Source organism: Parambassis ranga, chromosome 16, assembly GCF_900634625.1.
Source record: "Parambassis ranga chromosome 16, fParRan2.1, whole genome shotgun sequence".
Lineage (NCBI taxonomy): Eukaryota > Metazoa > Chordata > Actinopteri > Ambassidae > Parambassis > Parambassis ranga.
The window spans coordinates 21,119,294-21,138,741 of record NC_041036.1 but is presented as its reverse complement, the minus strand read 5'-3'; the positions used below and the strand labels follow the sequence as shown (position 1 = coordinate 21,138,741).

The 19,448-nt window shown below is 40.7% G+C and overlaps 2 protein-coding genes across 2 annotated transcripts in view; both read right to left on the bottom strand.

Annotated features, from left to right (window-relative positions):
- Positions 1 to 461: 461 nt before the first annotated feature.
- LOC114448828 (neurexophilin-1) lies at positions 462 to 9,052 on the bottom strand. The gene is made up of 2 exons (XM_028426030.1): positions 8,971 to 9,052; positions 462 to 1,241 (listed from the first exon to the last, which is right to left on the bottom strand). Exons 1-2 carry the CDS (start codon positions 9,049 to 9,051, stop codon positions 462 to 464), a joined length of 861 nt encoding a protein of 286 aa, XP_028281831.1. The 5' UTR covers position 9,052.
- A 6,700-nt stretch (positions 9,053 to 15,752) lies between these two features.
- thsd7ab (thrombospondin, type I, domain containing 7Ab) overlaps positions 15,753 to 19,448 on the bottom strand; it is a 127,761-nt gene continuing 124,065 nt past the window's right edge. The window contains exons 28-31 of the mRNA XM_028425480.1: positions 19,180 to 19,262; positions 17,613 to 17,826; positions 16,077 to 16,164; positions 15,753 to 15,897 (exon numbers count right to left, since the gene is read on the bottom strand). Of these exons, the coding sequence (XP_028281281.1) occupies positions 15,753 to 15,897; positions 16,077 to 16,164; positions 17,613 to 17,826; positions 19,180 to 19,262 (530 nt within the window). The remainder of the gene's footprint in view (positions 15,898 to 16,076; positions 16,165 to 17,612; positions 17,827 to 19,179; positions 19,263 to 19,448) is intronic.

Genomic DNA, 19,448 nt, shown 5'->3' with positions numbered 1-19,448 from the left:
TATTTGCATTGACATTTACGTGTATGCGATGATTACCAGAGACTGATTGGAGAAGACAGAAGCATGATTGAGACGGAAATACGCCATCAACATAAACAACTAAATTAGCAGAAGAAAACATCAATAAAATTGTTTTCTGGTCTTTGTGTGGAATATTTACATAAATACAATCAGCATATTTGTACGGTTGGCTTGAAAATTTTCTTTCGATGTAAGCAGCTATGCATATAATATGAGTATTGCAAGCCTATAAATGCCTCCCTAAATGCTCTCAGAATGACCTCAGGCTGGGTCTGTTCATTGGAGCAGTATCAGTCTTGGGACAAAGATATGTTATTTGTAATAATGCCTGTTGACTTCTCAGGTTGGAAGTGTCTTGAATCCATTTTAATTTAAATATTCTGACGTTGCTCAGGACCGGACAGCCTGTCTTTGTCTTTTCCTCTCAGCTGGTCATGTGATCACCCAGTAGGGAGGTAGGGGGTGTCACTGTGGTAGTTGTAGTCTGGACAGACCTTCTGCACCAGCTTGTAGTCAGTGCTGTAGAAGGTGATGAAGATGCAGATGACTTTGAAGGGTTTAGAGCACAGCCAGGATACGTGGCTCTGGGTCTGCTCCTGTGGGCAGCTTTGCGATGGATCGTGGGCACACAGAGAGTTCCTGGTGCCCTTCTCCACCTTTTCATACTCAACCCTGCAGTTGAACAGCTTGGTGTCTTTGGTCTCCAGGGCCGTCTGCTGCTGCTGGTGATGGTGGTGGTACTGCTGGTGCTGGTGGACCTGGAACTCCACCGCTTTGGTTGGAGGGACGAGTCCCACTGACACGTTACCCTGGCCGGTTGAGTTGTGCCGGAAGTAGACACTAAATGTGCCATTACCGTGGTCAACAATTTTACCAGTGATGAGAAGGTTGAACTTTACTGTCTTGATGTTGGAATGGAAATCTCCCCAACCAAACATCTTCTTAAACTTCCCCGTCTTGACAATGGGTCGTCTTTTGGTCCTTGATCGAGGGTCGCGGGGGCCTGAAGTGTTGTAAAGCCAGCTCCATTGCTCCTGTTTGGAGAAAGAGTCTGCTTCGTCGTAGTTCAGATCCACAGAGGTGAAATTTTCTTTGCTGTAGAGACTCTGGGACAGCAGGCGGCTGATGGAGAAAGCCCTGCTACTCTCAGTCCAGTAGGTCTTCACTTTGGATTTTGAGCTATCCCTTAAGTCTGAACTCGGCGAATCAGCACTGCTAACCTGAAAAAAAAATTAAAAAAAATAAAGAGCATTAGTTAAGAACAGACATTAGATTTTTTTAGGAGTACATGGATGTAGGTGTGTTCCCTCTCAAGAATTCCTAAAGCTATAGTCTGTTAACTGAAACCATATTTTGCAGACAGGCACAGAATCAATCACCTGCTGATTTTTGTACCTGCTTTAAAATACATCCATGTCATTTTCAAGGACATGTTGACTTTAATATGTCAAGTTGATGTACCATCTCAGGGGAGATTAGTCAGTGTATATTGGCTGATATTAAAGTTTATCTACAAAAAATGCTTGTATTTAGGTATGCGTCTTTACATTGTTTGAGCTGCTAAACTCCTTTACAACACTGCACATTTAATTGCTGTTTTTATGGTTATATTTTTGTAGTTTGTGAAAAACATTGCTGGAAAGTTTATCCTCTGGAGTCTAAGCCATTTTACCCCCTTTTTTGGGCCTACACTTTATTATGATATAAATTCGTTTGTTACACTCATTTCAATATCTGTATTAAGTTCATATGTCACTGTGAAAAAGCTGGACGGCCAAGATGTTTGTGATGTTTTTTTTTTTTTTTAAAAGTAATGTTCTAATATATGTACAATAGTTATTTTATCATTGCAGTTCTAGTCCATTGCATTAGGGTGAAACAAAATATTAATTTCTATTGTGCAATTATTACTTATTATGCAGCCCAATGACTTTTTAACAAGAAATAACAAATGTATGTCTGTTTCTTAAGGCTATATTAAACAGAAAACCAAAATGATTCAAATATTGTATAAAGCATAAAAAGTGTTCGATTAGATGTATTATACGTGTGTTGAGGTGCCTTTTCATCTGTGTCAAACTGTGGAGCAGTGTCTGCCAAGGGACACATCACACTAAATGCAGCAGACGACACCCATGCTTTACTGATGTTCACTCAGCCTCCTCTTTCCTGTTTTAGTAGATCTCTAAACGCTGGCAACACAGCATGTGCACATTTGTAAATCAGCGATACAGCATTTTCCACCAGTCATTGGCTAAGTGTTTTGTGCACAGTTCACCACATCCTGTGTGACACTAGAATTAGTGAATGCAGATTTGCCTTTGGGTTCTGATGTCATGAATCTTCATATGTGGAAGACATAGAATCCGGGGCTGTAGTACACAACCAGTTGTAGTAAACAAAGCATACCGGAGGACAGTCACTACTTCTATGTACTATACTGAATAAATGACGCGTGAAGCTTGAACTTTATTCAGGTGAATTTGTTCAGTGATCGTAAAAGTGGGTAAAATTAGGGTGTCTATCAGTGTATCATATTTACATTGCAAGTCAGAGCTGGCACTAGAGAAAAAAGCTACGTTTATTTTTTTTGCTGATTGGAGGTGCTTGACAAACACAAGCATGTCAGCACCTTTAACAGCTTTAACACTGTATCTAAGCCTCACAGTGTGTGAAATGTCCTAATCAAGATTAAGGGTATTCCTGCCATCCATCGAGATGAATGAAGCACTTCTTCTTCTGCAGACGTGATGCAACAGCAGACTATTACCTGCTGAATGTGCCCTGAATGGATGATTGATGATTCATTCTGTGTCTCTCCTCTAACAATCACACAGATGAGAGAGCGTAGATTTCCCGTGCACCCCACAGAGGCCTGTGACAGTGATGTCCAAACCACGGCCGAGGGACGTGACAGCAGATCTATCTGGTCGAAGCGTTTACATTTTGTACCTTCGCCCTACGATCGATGCTCTGAAAATAGGGTCTTCTCTCATTCAGAAAGTTCACTGAATGACATTGTGCTACTGTAGGGCCAGGCTCTGTGTGGCTACACACAGCGGGGGTCTTTCTGAGGTGCGTCAGAGTGGAGTGAGGTTTCTACGATGACCCCGGGTTGTTTTGAAGAGGCCTTCATGATAAATGACCTGATACAAATGAAGCAAGTTTTTTTCATTAAAACTTTCCACACCTTCATAAGTATGGATTTCTGTTAAAGAGGAATGCTGCGTGTTTCCTCCATTGTGGGAAATTAAACTTACTTAATGAACACCTTACGCTGGGAACAAAAGTCTGTCATGTCTGCCTGTCTGCTGATGGAGGATGGAGTGAGTGTGAGGATGAGCAGAGACTTCCTGTTCAGGATTTATTAGAGCCATTATGGTGAAAGATAAAGCTCCTTAGGATGTAAAAGTTCAGTGAAATAGTGTCTTATAGACTGTCAGCCTGCAGCTATAAAGTCCATTATGACATTACAGTCTTCGCTTTAAGAACATTACAGGTTCGGACATAATATTTACTGACAGAATATTAACACAACCCTGCTTTATACACTCTGAGGTCTATGTTGCAAGGTCAAATATTATGTTAAGTTGATGGATTATTAGACTTGATTGCAAGCCAGTTAATTTATTTAAACATCGTAAATGAATAAATTGTCTTTGAATAACTCTTGACCCATAATCCACCCTGGCTGTTACTATTCTGAGTTGTTAAAAGACTGAATTCTCTAAGGATCAATTGAAATATCTTTTGTAGTGCAGTAATTACCGATGCTTCTGTGTAACTGAGTTTCTGTCTCAGTAGAGTCCCAAAACCAGATCAGAGGATATTAGGAGACTGCTTTGAGCCAGTCAGACCAATAACTCTCTGTGTGCGTACGTCACAGCTGTGCTTAAAAAAAGAGCGAGAGAAATAGAAATGTGAAAATATTGTGCAACCTAATCTAAGATCTGTGTCATCACAACCACTGTATTATACTGCATTATAATTGCATTAACATGATTCTGTATTAAAAAAATCAGAACTTCTAAGCAAAACTAGGAAGCCATGATCGACTCGCTTGTGACCAGCAGTCACATGACATGTGACGTAAATGTCGTAAGTAAAAAGTTTTTGGCTTTTCACTGCTGATGTGCAGTAGAGAGCCATTTTTTTATTTATGGCATGTGGTGCTCCTATATTTCCACTAAAAACACCTGTGTGTATTTACATTTTATATACAAAGAAATGCATTTTTTGTTTGCGTTTTTTATGTCATAATTGTGTTATACAACACTATGACATGTCTCATAATATTATTATTATTTTACACCCAGCCATGATTGTGCTGCTTCCATAGAGGGGCAGGACTTTATACTACAGAGAACAACAGTGAACAGGTGACTCAAAATGCTAAAAATGTGTGTTGAGGGTTAATGCAAAGAATATTTGATAAACAATGGCTGGATTAGGATTTGTATCATTTTGTGAACCAGGAAGTAAACCGGCATTGCCATCATTTTCTGTTATGAATCATTTTGTAAGAGGACGTGTCACTGGAATCAGTTTTTTAAAGGGGATTTATTCGCTTATTCTCTCCTGAGATTATCAAAAATTACACAACACATGTGAAGTGTGTGCCCAGTCATCATCAGACCTAATTCCTTGTTGTGAAAACTCTGCTCTGTTGTCACTGGTGTTATATATGGTCCCCACACTGTGACATGCAATTAGCTTTCATCTAAAGCACCTGACAGTCTCTGGATTAGAGCACTTGGAGGCACATTCACAGAGACCCCACTTCACGGATTAGAAACCCAACCTGTAATCCAGCCCGGGGAGATTAGGCAGATCAGAGGCAGTCCTGACTAAAGCAACGTTTATATCCAGAACACCCCGACTGACTGCACCAACACTCGGAGGGCCAAGATTTACCGCTCCTCGGCTTCAAAAACATGCAGGAGAGACACAAAGAGTGTGTGTGTGTGTTTGTGTGTGAGTGTGTGTGCCTGAAAGAGATACTGCAGAGAAAAAGAGGAGAAAACAAACATGTAAAGGTCGACAGTCACACTGTGATAACTCTGGGTTTTAACAGATATTGGTTTGTGTTTTATTAAATATCAAACATGGATAAACAAAATGATTTGTAACCCAAACTGCAATTGAATTGACTTCATTAATAGCAGTGGTTGCTGTCAATCTCCCTGCAACAACTCAGTGCTTTCTAACCTTTACAGTTCATGCATGTGTAAATATGTGCAGCTCAACCTAACATTTCTAAACCTCTCATGTTCAGTACTTCTTAGTGACCAGTGTTTTGCCTTTTCTTTACATTAATGGTCCTTGGTGGACATTGTGTCCCTTCAGAGGGTCACTCACTGCAACCTGGAATCTGCCGCTGTCATTTTTAGCGTTTTAACACCACTACAGTTTCTAAAATCGTAGTCAGTGATTTAAAAGTCACAGTCAAAAAATCATGTATTTAGCAGAAATGCTTGAGCAGATCCTGTTTTAATCAGTTAATTGTTAAAGCTGCGTTACTAGCAGCGGATGAACTTTGTCCTCTTAGACTCTCAGAGTATTTAAAGAAACAATAAAGAAAATGAATTGATAATGAACACCATATGTTTATGTATGTGATCTGCAAGAATACATTTAAAAATACTAAAAACTCAGATATTCAAAAGTCTCCTGAAATAATATACGCTTAAAATAACAGAATACACACAAAAACAACAGGGCCAGAAAAATAAAAGACTAGAGAGCATTGACTTCCATTCATGTATGAGCACCTATAGGAGCACACCTTTAAAAGATCAGTCTGATTCTATTTGTTCTCAGCAACACAAATACCAGCACCAACAATAAATCCACACCATCTGTGACCTGTGATCTGTTCATTATGTGAACACACACTAACACATTGTCATCCCACACACATCATCCTGCAGCTCACAATAATAGCAGATGATGGAACAATACCTGCAGCCGATTGTCCTGTGTTGTTATGATACTCGCATCGATACAATATCCATGGTGGAAATGTGAAAAAAATAATGCTGTGACTCAAATGTATCTGCTTCCTTTGTGTGAAGAGAGAGTGTGTAACCATAACTGCACAAAAAGAACAGTAACGCTGAGCAGATTTGTTTGACAGCAGGTAGGAACCAGCGTAAAGGTGAAAAGCACCACCTGTTAACCAGATGCCATAGGATTATTTGCAATATTAATATGTAATGTGTAATGTATTGATCTGTTTTAAGTAACAGGTAATATAGTGCAACATCCTGCTTTGTAATAAATGTGGAGAAATGAATAGAAGGGAATAGCTACTGATGGGGGAAAATCACAGGACCTGAAATGTAGATGTGGGTTAATGGACTATTGATGGTTAAGTGTTTACTCTGGTGACTTATGAGGCTGATTTGACGTCAGTATCTAAGCAACTAATTCAAACTAAATTCCTTTTTTCTTCTTCCTCCCAGTTTTACAGGCTAAAATTAGTTTAAAAATAAATAAATAAACAAATACGCAAAACCTTATTCAGCAGTATAAAATGTAATTTGTGAAACGCATTAGACGCCGTGTTTCCATTTAAAGATAGTCAAACGTATCTCCCCGTCATGTTTAGACATGTTTTTATTTCACGGTTCAGAGTTTTTTGTCCCAAACCCCCTAGAAAACCCTATTTAACTGTCTGTTAATATTATTCCCAGGTTTGGTGTGTGAGGCCTCGACAAGATAACACAAACAGCATCTGTATGCACAAGTCCTTTAGGAAACGACTCTCAGATTGCCAGATGCAGCGTATAGGCAGGCTGTTGGACAGACTTAAATGCTATCTACTCTTGGCGAGGCTGTGATAAGGCCCAGGCGTCCGCTCTTTGAAACAGGAAGATAAACAACCTCCCGGCTTCCCCTCGGGAGCTCGGAGGATATTCTATGGGCCGGAGTACCCCCGAAACAGCCAACAAATTCCACCTTTAATGGAAGCACGGTAGGAGCCTGATGACTCTGCGGTGGGCTGTACACAAAACCTTGTGAGGAAGAATGAAAGTGTGTGTCAGTTTTCATTTACCTGAACGCTGCGGCGGCTGTGCGGCGGGGAGGAGGGAATGGAGAGCGGACAGGCTGATAGCAGATTTGGGCTGCCACTTTGCAATCTTGATTGGATGCTATGTGCTCGGAGTTCAGTTGCAGCATTCAGAAATTCATAGTTTCTTTGCAGAAAGTTTTATACATTTAAAAGTGATGCCCTTACCCAGAGAGGCTTAGAGCATGAGGAGCTGTCAGCGGGTTAGAGCTTGGCTCAAGGACATGTGGGATCAAACCTGCAACTCTTCAGGTGTGAAACACACAGAGTGGAACTCCAGCCTCTGGCACCAAAAGCTTATTTTAATCTAATTTATGACTTTCAGATGCTTCAGAAAAACTTTTACCAAAGTCAGACTTTAAGAAAAGAGACTAAATAAATAGAAGCACTCCTGTTTGAGACAAGGCAGGAGTCTTTAGGGACATGATAGTCATTATAAGAGTTGTCTCGCCCTGTGAGGTCCCCCCCAGTCGCTGAGCTGATGGATCAACTAAGGGATATTTGACACCCGCTAAGAGTTTAGGTCTGTATTCTCCCAGTGATATCAAAGTGTTACCTGAGGGGGGTCAGAGATGATGACAAATCACAAAGTGTGTCGAGACATCACAGGCAGCTGTGGATGGAGCCGAGTCCTATCACTGCAGCACCGCTTTGAGAGGCCAGGGCACAATTATTACCATGACTTCTGAGGAGGATAAATACTGTACGCGGACAGACTGCGGGATGGAAGCAGGGGGGGCAGTTTGAAGAAGGAAGAAGAGGAGGAGGAGGAAGAAAAACCCTAGCCACCAGTTTTCCAACTTACCCAGAGGAAAAATGCATAATCATATTATTTCACACACGACTTGGTTCAAAGGCGGCCAAAATAAGTTTGTGAGGTTCCCATGGGTCTGTCAATCTGTTGAAGGAGCTGCAGGCAAAAGCTTAGGATGCACCGAGTACGAAACAATTATGATCATCCCATTAAAGCATAGCGAAGCAATTTGGCAGCCTGGTCTAGGGAAAAAAAAAAAAAAAAAAAACACAGTCCCGTCAAGTGATGCTGTGAAATCAGCTGCACTGGTGTAATGCACACATACCTAACAAAGAATGTTCATAGTATGGACAAAAAAGGAGGAAAATCCATGTTGTTGTTGTTTTTGTTTTCTGGAATCGAAGAATGTTCCTTCAGAGCAGCAAGTTATCAAAAAAAAGGAGAGAGAAAGAAAAGGAGGAGGGGTGAAATGATTAGTGTGCTTAGTCAGCTGTGAAATTGAGTTTATGGTTTTCAAGACGGTGAATTCAATTCGATAATGGGTATTAAGTTGTAGAGAATAATTAATAGTAATTGACTTCTTTCCATCACTATGCAAATTAAACACAGATAACACGGCGGGAGCTTTTTAAGGCCAGTCAACTTTGTGGGGATTAAGTTTATGGAATTTTTGTTGCAGAGAGGAGTGGCTCCTGTTCTGCTTTGATTGCTTTGTTGACAGATTTATCAGCGGGTGAGGGGTTACTGTCTCTGCCAGGATTAAAGGAATTGGGTTGTCACAAACTGTCAAGGCACTGAGTTAGGAGCATTCTGGTGTGTTTGTCATAATGGGCTCAGGCTGTTCTCCACGGTTCTGTCAGATACATTCTTATTGAGGCGCATCTGGAGAACGGATGGTGCTGAGGGAGGAATGTTCAGCCACTGGATTTGTCAAGATGCAGATTTGGAAAGCATTTGTTCACACAGACATGGAGCTACTAATGAAAAAGTCAGGTGTGTGTGTAGATGTCAGAAAACAGGAATTAAAACTGATTAAACAGAAATCCTGGAAGTCCTGTGTGAAATGAACCACAGGAATTAGAGACATCTAGAAAAGGTCAAATCAGAATGACATTTAACTCACCAGAGAGATGACTGACAGCAGCACGGTGGCAGCCCGCAGACATGTGGTCCTCATGCCTCTTTGTGGAGCGTCTCCTCTCATGTCAAACTGCCCTTGATCTTCTCAGCCGGCCAGAAAAAAAAAGAGAAAAATCCTCCTGATTGAACCGTTATCAGCTGGTCAAGTTGAGGAGCGAGAAAGGTGGTCCCAGAGGCAAGGGGGGCGCAGAGAAATGGACTCATTCAGGAGGCTGGTGGAGTGAGTACCGGGTGCGTGTTTTTGTGACACAGGGTTCGGAGGCGCTGTGGTGAGGTTTACATCTGAGTGTCTGTGTGAATGTGGATGTTTTATATAGCACGCTTAGAGCTTCAGAGAGAGAGAGAGAGAGAGAGAGAGAGAAGAAGTGAGTGAAGGAGGAGGGCGAGTGAGGCATTATAGACTTTTAAGAAGCAACTTTTCCTTCATAATCAACTGCTGACATCTAGTGGCAGATGGCTGCCATAAGCATCAGAGAAAACCTCTTAACAAAGATTAATGTCCATTTTAGTGAGGTTTAGTCATATTTCAACTGCTATGAATAACATTAATGCTAGTTAGACTTTTACAGCAGATGTCGAGGAAGTCATCCAGGTCATTTTCATTTAAAGGTTGAAGCGAGGCATCTGGAGTTTTCTTAATGTTTCCCTGCTTCGCCGAGCAGCTTCATCACTTCTGAACTGACTGAGAAATCTTGACTTTTAATCTGCTGTGGGTCAGACTATGAAATCATTATATATCTGGTCAAGAGGCTAGATAGCATCTTTTCTCCATCGCTCCCCATCCAGGAAACATCTTTTAAACTCACCACAGGATTTCTCCTAAAACTACGTGAGTCAGATTAGTGGGCAAAAGAAGGACTTTTCACTTAATTTAATAAACTTTAGATAAAGGTTTCAAAGGACGTTTTATTCTTATTGCTTACAATATCAGCAGCAACATCTCCTAATGTCCAGCATGACTGAAGACCAATGTGACCCATTCAATGGCTCCCTTCTGTCAGGAATATAACCTTAAAGGATGTCCATCCACCCATCATCCAAACAGGCTTTGTCCTGCAGTACAGGCCTATCCCAGCTATCTACGGGTCACCAGTCCATCACAGGGCAATATACAGACAAACAACCACTCACACCTATGGGCAATTTAGAGCCACTAAATTGACCTAACAAGCACGTCTTTAGAATGTGGGAGGGAGCTGGAGCACCTGGAGAAACCCCACACAGGCACAGGGAGACTCCACACAGAGAGGTGCCAGAGCTAACCACTGCATCGCTGATAATGATATCATTGATGTTCTAAGAGCCAGCAAAACTGAAGAACAGACCAAAAATGACGGAATGAAAAATGTGGGATACTTTGTTAGTTACCTCACACTGTAGCTGGAGTTTCAAGCTGTGTCCTCGGCAGGTATGAGTGTGTAATATAATAATATTCATACAGGTGATGTAAGACTCCAGTGTTTGGCATAATTTATACTTAGATGAGACTGGCTCCAAAGTGAGCATATATAAACAAAAACGACTCCAGGGTTTTGTGTTTTTGTGTCTTTACAACTGTGTCCGTGTTTATTTGTCAGTAATTCTTCCCATACATGTAAACAACCTGTACAAAACATCTGAGCCTTTGTCTTTTTCTGCTTCTTTTTTTTTGGGTCACAACATACAACTTGCGTCATGATAACAACAGTCAGCGATATCATACACCCAACTTTGCCATATTCAAACTAAACATTTTCTGTGCAATACAAAATAAATGTACACATACTTTGATTTTTTTTGTATATCCCCAAAAAATAAAAAAATTACTGTTATTTACAAATCCCACAACAAAAAGTAAACATTCTCCACACCAGGTTTCTTTTACATTGAAGTGTGTGTCCTCTTATTATTAACATATTGTATAATTTTATGTTTGTACAGATTCCTTTTTTTATCTTTTCATGTCCATGTAGTGCAACTGGAAAAGAAATGATAGAGCACCTATGATACTAAATGAGAAAAGTTTTACAAACATTGTGACCCCAAAAGGAAACTGAGTTTGTTTAGATGTTGTGTGTGCCCCATTCAAGTATTAGAAACTGTTACAGGACTGTTAGTATGCAGTTATTGTCAGTAAGGCAGAGATGACATTTGCATGAAGTGGATTTAATTTTGCAGCCTTGCTTTTGTTCTTTAATTGAAAAAGTAAAAAACAAACAAAACACCTGCAGATGTCAGGCAGAAATCATTGTTTTTTTAACACCAGACGAAAATCTACAAACCACAAAAGGTACCTGACTACAACCAAAAACATCTGTTGCTGTGAGAAATCAAATCTATACATATATTTCACACGTGTCTTTTTTTTTTACCTCAGCTGTTCGTTGGGGTTTGTCTGTGGAAGAGGCAGTGTTTTATGGCAATAGAAGGTAGAAGTCACATGTGCATATCATGCTGCACTAATATAGTGCAATGTAGTGCCTGAAACAAAGCAAGGGTGGAGGCAAAGCAGGCAGGAGTTTTCAGGCTACTCCTCCATCATCAGCATGGTGTGGATCAGTTTATCCCACAAACACAGGCCTCTGAATCGAGCAAAAGAGAGAGAGAGAGAAGAAATGCCTCTCTTTTGTTCAAGACTGTAAAAGAGATTTGAGTCGAAACCCAGTTGAGGATTGAGAAAAAAGGAATCCAAACCTTTTTATGGAGATTTTCCTCTCCCTCCTCCTCTTCCCTGCGGTGACTTTTGGCAACGTACGAAGCGTCAGAGCATCCTGTAAGCCTCCAGCTACTCAGCATTTTTGGGGACAGGGAGAAAAGCGCGGGGGAAGAGTTTGGAGCTTGTGCTGCCATGTTCGGAGACAGCGGGGGAGCTGGGTCTGTCTGCTGCGCCCGAATCTTTTCTTCGTCAAATAATGTAGATGAGGGGGGGTGGGCAAAATAAAGGCATTTTAACGAACATGCTGGAGGTCATGAAGGCTTTTGCAAAAGAAATTATGCAAAAAAGAAAAAAAAACTGTAGTGAATGGAGTGAAATGGTTAAAACCCCACCAGTGTCTGAGCTAAGAGGATTTACTGTAATTTCTCCGCACTGTGACGCGACCATTTACGCTGCAAACATCCATGTCTCTCGCTGTAATGGCGTAATGAAGTGGGTCTCTGACAGGTGGAGTGCTCGGTGAAGGAGGACTACATGTCCGTGTCCCCATCGTAGGCGAGAGTCAGAGGCTTTAGCCGGTTGTTTTGCTGCCTCTGTCTCTGAGGTCTCTTTGGCTTTTTGCTGTGTGAAAAGATAAAAACAGGGTCAGAGCAGCACAGAAAACAATTTCTACAACCGCCTCACACACGCTGAATGTTCTGGACAATTAACAGAACACATTTACTAAATTATTTGATTTGTAAAGGGACTTGTTTTAAACCAATGAAAAGACCAAACCCTTCCCTACACTGCTTGGCTCTACTGAATACTCTTTACAAAAAGTTGTAGTTTCCTTCTGACCCACAATCCTTTGTGCCACAGAGCAACAGAATGCAACAAACCAGCAAGACAATGCAGCACATTAACAGTGTTGGGCCATTTCTTTCCAGATTATGTATATTTGGCACTACAGGCTGAGGGGGTTAAAGGTCAATAAGCGAAGTCGTGGCATTGAGGTAATTGCAGTTGTTGTACCCTGCATGCTTTATTCTGAATGACACGCTCTCAACTGTCATTACAATCCAATGAAGTGTGGTTAGTGCAGATAATACGACAAACAGACAAACCAGTGTGTATGTCTTGGTTATACTGAAATGTGTGTAACAGGGTAAGAATAATAACGTTTAATATTGATACTGACACTATAGGGATATTTCTCTAACAGCATTAATGGTAGCCTGCTAACAATAACATGTCAGTAAAAGTACCAGTTTATTTACCCTGCTGTTATAAATCTGTCAGTGAGTGTTACAGGAGCCTGCAGCAGGATGATGTATGTTTTTGCAGTTTTTGATAAAGATCTGTGGCACAAAGGAACCGTTGTGTTTTTCACACTTTTAGTTTGCATCACCTGGTCCGGATCAAAGCAAGACATTAGATGCATTTGTGACATCCCGCTAGGCTTTGTTTAGATGGAACTCATTGTCGGTTTTTGTTTTTCATGGGATTTGTTTCCAGAAAAACAAAAAAACAATTTCACTGATATATACTGACAAATGTGAGATTAAAGACGAGATAAAAAGCAAATTGACAAAGTGATTTAAAGCTTCTAGAAAAAACATGAAAACATCTCTATGGGGTGACTGTCAGTGGAGTCTAGACTACAGAGCGGGGATCAATGGACGTGTCTTATGTATCACACACACTACAAAGAAAAAGGACACACATCTCGATTTAACATATATACACATAATTAGTGTGTTAATTTGCAAACTGTGCACGTGACATTTGCTGCATTCAGAGGAAGAAGACATGGTTTCTACTTATATCTGAGTGTTGCCTTAAATGTGTATATTATTAGAAATGTTCATCATCACATTTTTCAGTGTCTTGTCTTCATTTGGATGAAGAAGCTCAGTCCAATTATTAGTTTTGAACATTCTACAAACTTTCTCCCAAACGCAGAGTATAAAGATGCTGAGTGATGTAAGGCTCTCCAGGGTATTGAGGAGTTTCACAGAGAAAAGTCTGGGAATTTGGTCAAGACAATTAGAGAAGCACTCTGGGGATTTTCTTCTGTATATTTTCTGTGATAAGAAGCTGACAGAGAAAATGTCAGCAATTGAGCAGCAAAAACTTTTATTGTGCTGCCACAAAAATCCAACGATCTGCTTCTGTCCGCACTGATTTATGTTCACACCAGAGCTGCAGCTAATGGCTGTCAGATAATCTGCTCTAAACTTTCTCTTGCCCACCTGTTTTGGATTTGCTCAAACCTGTATAACTTCTGGAGTGAAATATTCAAATGGTTTCCTGAAATGTACAATAGCGAATTTAAGCCCGATCCCAACATTGCACTGTTTGGATATTCTTTGTCCTTAATGAATCAAAGCCCCTCTGTACAGAATACTCTCATGTATGGAGTGATAATTGCCAAGAGATTGATCCTAAGGATGTGGAAATCAGAAACTGTGCCCACCTTTAAGGATTGGCTGTCAGAATTGACAGGTGTGCTACCCCTACAGAGACTCAGATATGGCTTGCTGAATAGGCTGAAGACATTTTATAAGATTTGGCAGCCTTTTCTAGATCATCTTGCCCAGCATGATGGAGACTGATCAGCAGTCAAGCCTAAATGTGCCTCCCACCTTGGTTGTATATATCTAGGCAGGGACTTGTGGTTAGGATGCATAATTGTCATATTATAATTGTCATACTAATACACATGTACACCCAGCTTTGTATTTGTTTGTTTATTTGTTTGTCAAATTTCTTTTTTTTTGTTTGCATGTATGGTATAATTTTCCTTTCTGTAAAACTGAATAAATATATAAAATAATAAAAAATTCTTTGTTTGCACTTTTCATCATAAATGTAAGAAAAACCAGCTATTGTTTAATTTAAGTTACAAATCCAGTATGTGTTAACCTATTTAAACTGTTGGCCACAAGAGGGCACTGTGGCACCATGCTGCTGTAAGTAGCCTACTTTATACATGTATTCATCTCTCCACTGTTCATTTCTCTGTATTCTTATTACAGTATGACTCCTGTTGACACAGTACACTGATATAGTGTACTGTGTGTATAGACAACAAATACGTGTTGTCATAACATCTTTTTATTAGTACAAGATGACATGAGTAGCATAAAGTGGCGCCAAGGGATACTGCACTAGGCTAATATAATACTAAAAGAACCCAAACTGTTTTTGTTTCCAAGAGACACCAATAGATATTAAACAGATATTATAGTGAATTAAGTTATATGGAAAGTAAACAGCTCTACTTTCTTTAATTTATTGTTTTGGTCCAATGATGCATAATCCTTTGAAATGTGACTTTCTATTTGGTTTTTAAATAAGAAGACCAGACATGTCAGAGCAAACATAAACATGTCTTCAGTGGGCTCTTGTCATATTTTAAAGTTACCAAGAAATGTAGGAATGTGAATTGTTTTTATTTTTGTTGTCTATAACTTCTCATGTTTTGAATCAGGGAGTGATCTAATGAAGCAACATTACATGGATCAGTATGTCAGCTACGGCTCTTTAGGAATGGGTATTTTTTAAATATTAAACTGAATTCAGCTTTATTGTCATGTACTTAAGAAACATCCTCCTTTAACTGACTGCAGTTTGGCTTGTGGCCACAGGTGGCACTATTAATGAGGGTTTAGAGTGTTCAAAGTGATTGGATCTCAGCGCATGTTGGCTCAACAAGCTGTAATGCTGACCCAACATGTGAATGTATCAGAGATGCATGTTAATATTATGAACTACTTCCCTCACCTTTAGTGATCATGCTAAGTGAACTTGTGTCCTGGCTCGAGCGTCTTGTAGTTCATGTAACCAGTAAACGTCTTTTAAGTTTACAGGTCACAGTTCTGGTGTGAACACATTAAGCAGGTGTGGTCACAGCAGGGTGAGCAGTAACTGGGCGGTCTAAAGGTTCTAAAAACATCTACGAGGATGCAGAGAAAAAGTTCCTGGGTGCTCTGTCCTCACCTGTACCAGCACCTTCACTCAGCTAGAGTCAGGCAGGACATGTGACACTTTGAGAGGTCACAGGGAAGGGCGAGGGGCTGCAGGTAGTTATACTGGAGGGTGTGTTGGGGTGGGGAGGGGGCAGGGATGAACCCTCCACATCCTCATTAGCTGCTGCTGTTTTGAGCCAGCTCTTGGCAATCAGGACAGGTGTAAATCATCTCATGTGCGTTTTGGCCCATCCAGACTGCCGTTCCATTGGCGTCAGACTCTTGGGCCTTAAGAGAGCGATGCACCTTGGCACAGTAGCTGCTGCTCTCATGTGGGAAACGTATGGAGGAAGTAAAAAAAAAGAAAAGAAATGAAGACAGACAGTGATGTAAGAGGGGGGGTGCTTTGACTTGTAGCAAACAGGGACAAAATGAGGAGGGTTTGCTTTCATGAATGAGGATGATGATGATAAATAGTGAAGATTAAACTCATCAACTCACCAAGCTAGGTATATCATAGACACTATGAATATGAGGAGCACAAAGGCTCCGGCTGCTACACCATACACCCACATCTTCAGCTTCCCATCTGTGGAGGAGGAGGCTTGTTATTTTGTCTGTTTACACTTTCACACATGGCACCAAGAGCCATTAAAAGAACTGTGAAAGCTTTTAACTTAACACATCACTGCAATGGTTACTTCTCATTTTAGCTAACAATATACAGTCTAATAATGTAGCTGTCTGCAGGTAGGCACAGTAGCAGAACATAGACTAAAGAGGGTGAGTGCACATTTTAAAGGAACAAATTACACTTTGTATCTTTTATAGAAAGTGATGTGTTTTCCTTCTCAGAAATGTTTATCAGGCAGACATAGGGAGATGTGGTAGCTTTGGAAGGAGGCTCACAGTTAAGCTAAAAACAACATCTCGGTCCTACCAGTGTCTGCTACCTGGACAACAAATGAGCTGTCCAGAAACTGATACATGTGTGTTCTCATTAAGATGTGAGTCAGTGATGGAAGTTCTGGGTGGCGTCATTGGGCTAAACCGAGTAGTAGATCGACTTTGACAATTAATATTATATTGATAATTATAATAATTTCTTTTTACACTGCTCCTTTGACTGAATGATGATGATGAAGCAGTTTTAGAAGCATTATCAGAAACGCGCCCCTTGAGGAGAAATTACAAGCAAAGAGCCAAAACATTTCTTTTGATTTCACCCCTTATGATTCTGTAAGAAGGAGAATCTATGCTGAAGCTAGTCTAAAAAATAGAACTTGCTTTTACAACTGGAACTCAAGCCTAAGAATACTCTCTTTTCTCCTTAAAATTGTCTGCATTGTACTCTCTTCCTTCCCTTCTTTATGTTTCAAAAGTATTTTATTGGTACCTGATTGGCAGGAAAACACTGTGTTAAAAGGTGTGAAGAATAACAGCAATACAATAATGCTGCAACAAGCAGTTGCTGTATAGGATTATGGAAGTTTAAAGTCAATCTGTTGTGCACCCCAGCATCCTAAATGACTCCTTCAGATGCAGTTTTCATATGTTAATGTAGCGGCAGGCAAGTTGGTAAGACTCATGCAAGCATCTGAAAGGATGTGCATTCAGGAAAATCATCCACATAAATATGTCTTTAAGTCACTGCAATGATTACATGGTGCTTAGCAGTCTGGGAATGTTCTACAAGTACTGGAAAAGCTTACTTCAGATCAAATTAAAATGCTGTTCTCAGGTGCCAATCTGTTAAATACAAATTTCGAACTTGATTTTTTTCCCCCTGCTGTTTTTATTGCAACACATTAAAAACTATCTGAAGCATTTGTAACTGCAATCTGACATCTGGAAAATATGGGCATTTTAAAAGCACATTCAGGTAGATTTAGCTCCCCAAACACATTAAACATTAAAGGTTTTCACTTGACAGCAACAAAACACTTCTGTATAGCAGCGTGTTTAGAATTTTTCTAACAGCTGTGAAAAAGATGCTGTGAAAGTGTAAACACCGTGTGATGGTGTGTGTTTGTGCACCTGGTCCGTAGGGCTGCAGGTACCAGGTCCGTCCGTTGCGCCCTGGCTCGATGTTGGTGGGCTGCGTGGGGTTAATGGCACGGCTGGTCTTCACATCCCCCTTCTTGTCCCCCGCAGTTGGGATCTCCAGAATGGGGATGGGGGCGCACTGGTCAAGCTGCCCAGATGAGGACAGCACTTCTGTGAAGCCCTCCTCGCACATGCAAATACCAGCCTGCAGGTGGCAGTGCAGAATTACATATGGTTGTGGGTACAGTACTCGAAGGGAGAGTATTGAATTAATCTAGCTTTGGGGAGCGGCGCCGGCTCTGTGAACTCCTGTATGTGTGTCAGCGTCTCTTTCTCATTAATTTTTAGTCAATCTAGATAAAAGCATAAGCTTCCAGAGAAACCCAAAGCATTTCGGAGCATGTCTGTGACCTGTGGTGTCCTCATGCTCATACACTGCATTTTGTACTAATACCTGCTGCCAGTTCAGGTGGAACCACAGATAGTATTAACCTGCACTGTTCGACCATGGATGCTCTTTGCCTCCAAAGTTACACACGACGCTAAGCAGCTGCACTGCAGCGCCTTAAGTTGAAGGTGAAGCTGTGCAGCTAAAGAAAGACTGAAGAACAGCTTTAAACAGTGTCCTCCTCCCCACCCACCCACCCTGTATAGCCTGGGTCCACATCTGTAGGGTGATGTAGAACACATCATCTGGTGGACTCTAAGCTGTTGGTAAAACTGCAAATCCTGCTTACATTTTACTGACCCACACTTTCATCGTGGAACTTATAGCTTAAAGCTACTTATACAAGGAGAGCACAGTGCAGAAGCTGCCACAGCCCCAGGTTGTTACCCACAGCTCTTATCAGTGTTTAACCTCACTTTAAGGTCTCTGATTGTTTTGTTTTTTAGAAAAGAGCTAATGCATTGTGGTTGACATAAGGGCAGCCCACAGAGCTCTCTATGCCTCTTTCCACAAATGGTTTCTGCTCTATAGACAGCCTGGTTTTCAGCAGCTGATGTTACTTTAATGCTCGGTTTCAGAAAGAGTTTTTCATCATACTAAGAGGTGATTCTGTTAGTCTGCACTCATTGTCATGACTGAAGGTAGAAAAACAACAGTATAATGAAGTACAAAATATTATTTTGTGTTGTCTGGGGATTGAACCGGTGACCTCAGAAATCCTGAACCCATGGACACCTGGACATTTTGACCTGATTATTATGCACTTACTGAAGTCTATTTGCCTTCATGGCTAAAGATGCTTTCAGATAGTATGCAAAGAAGATTACAAAGAATTAACTTCCACCTGTGGGACAGAAAGGTATTGTCCCTGATTGTCACGGTTGAGTGACACTATGGAGAAAAATGCTTTACATTTTCATACTGTCGTCATTTCTTTCCCTGCAGCATGTCATGGCGAGTGCACCGACTGTCGTTCATCTAGAGGACCTGTGCTTTTTATTACCTTTTTAACCTGTTTACCATGTTTTTATTGTGGCTCTTTGTCTCCAAACTACCTTTCTCTTTCATTCATGTTCAGTTGAAAATGACTGAGAATAAAAAGCTGCTTACCTCACTGCAGAAAGACTTTGGCATGAGACAGGGAGGGTCACAGGAGCTGTTGTCCACTGGAGGGTTCATTGGAAGACAACCTCCTGTAGTGCAAACAGGATGTTTGAATCTAATACAGTAATACATTGATATTATTTACAGCTTATGGCTTTGTTTCATTGTTTATTTAACAATAAATGAAAAACATCTTTTAGCAGCAATAACTTGTAGTAGGTTTCCTATATGACTTCATCAGTCTATCACATCCTTGTTTAGGAATTTTGGATGAT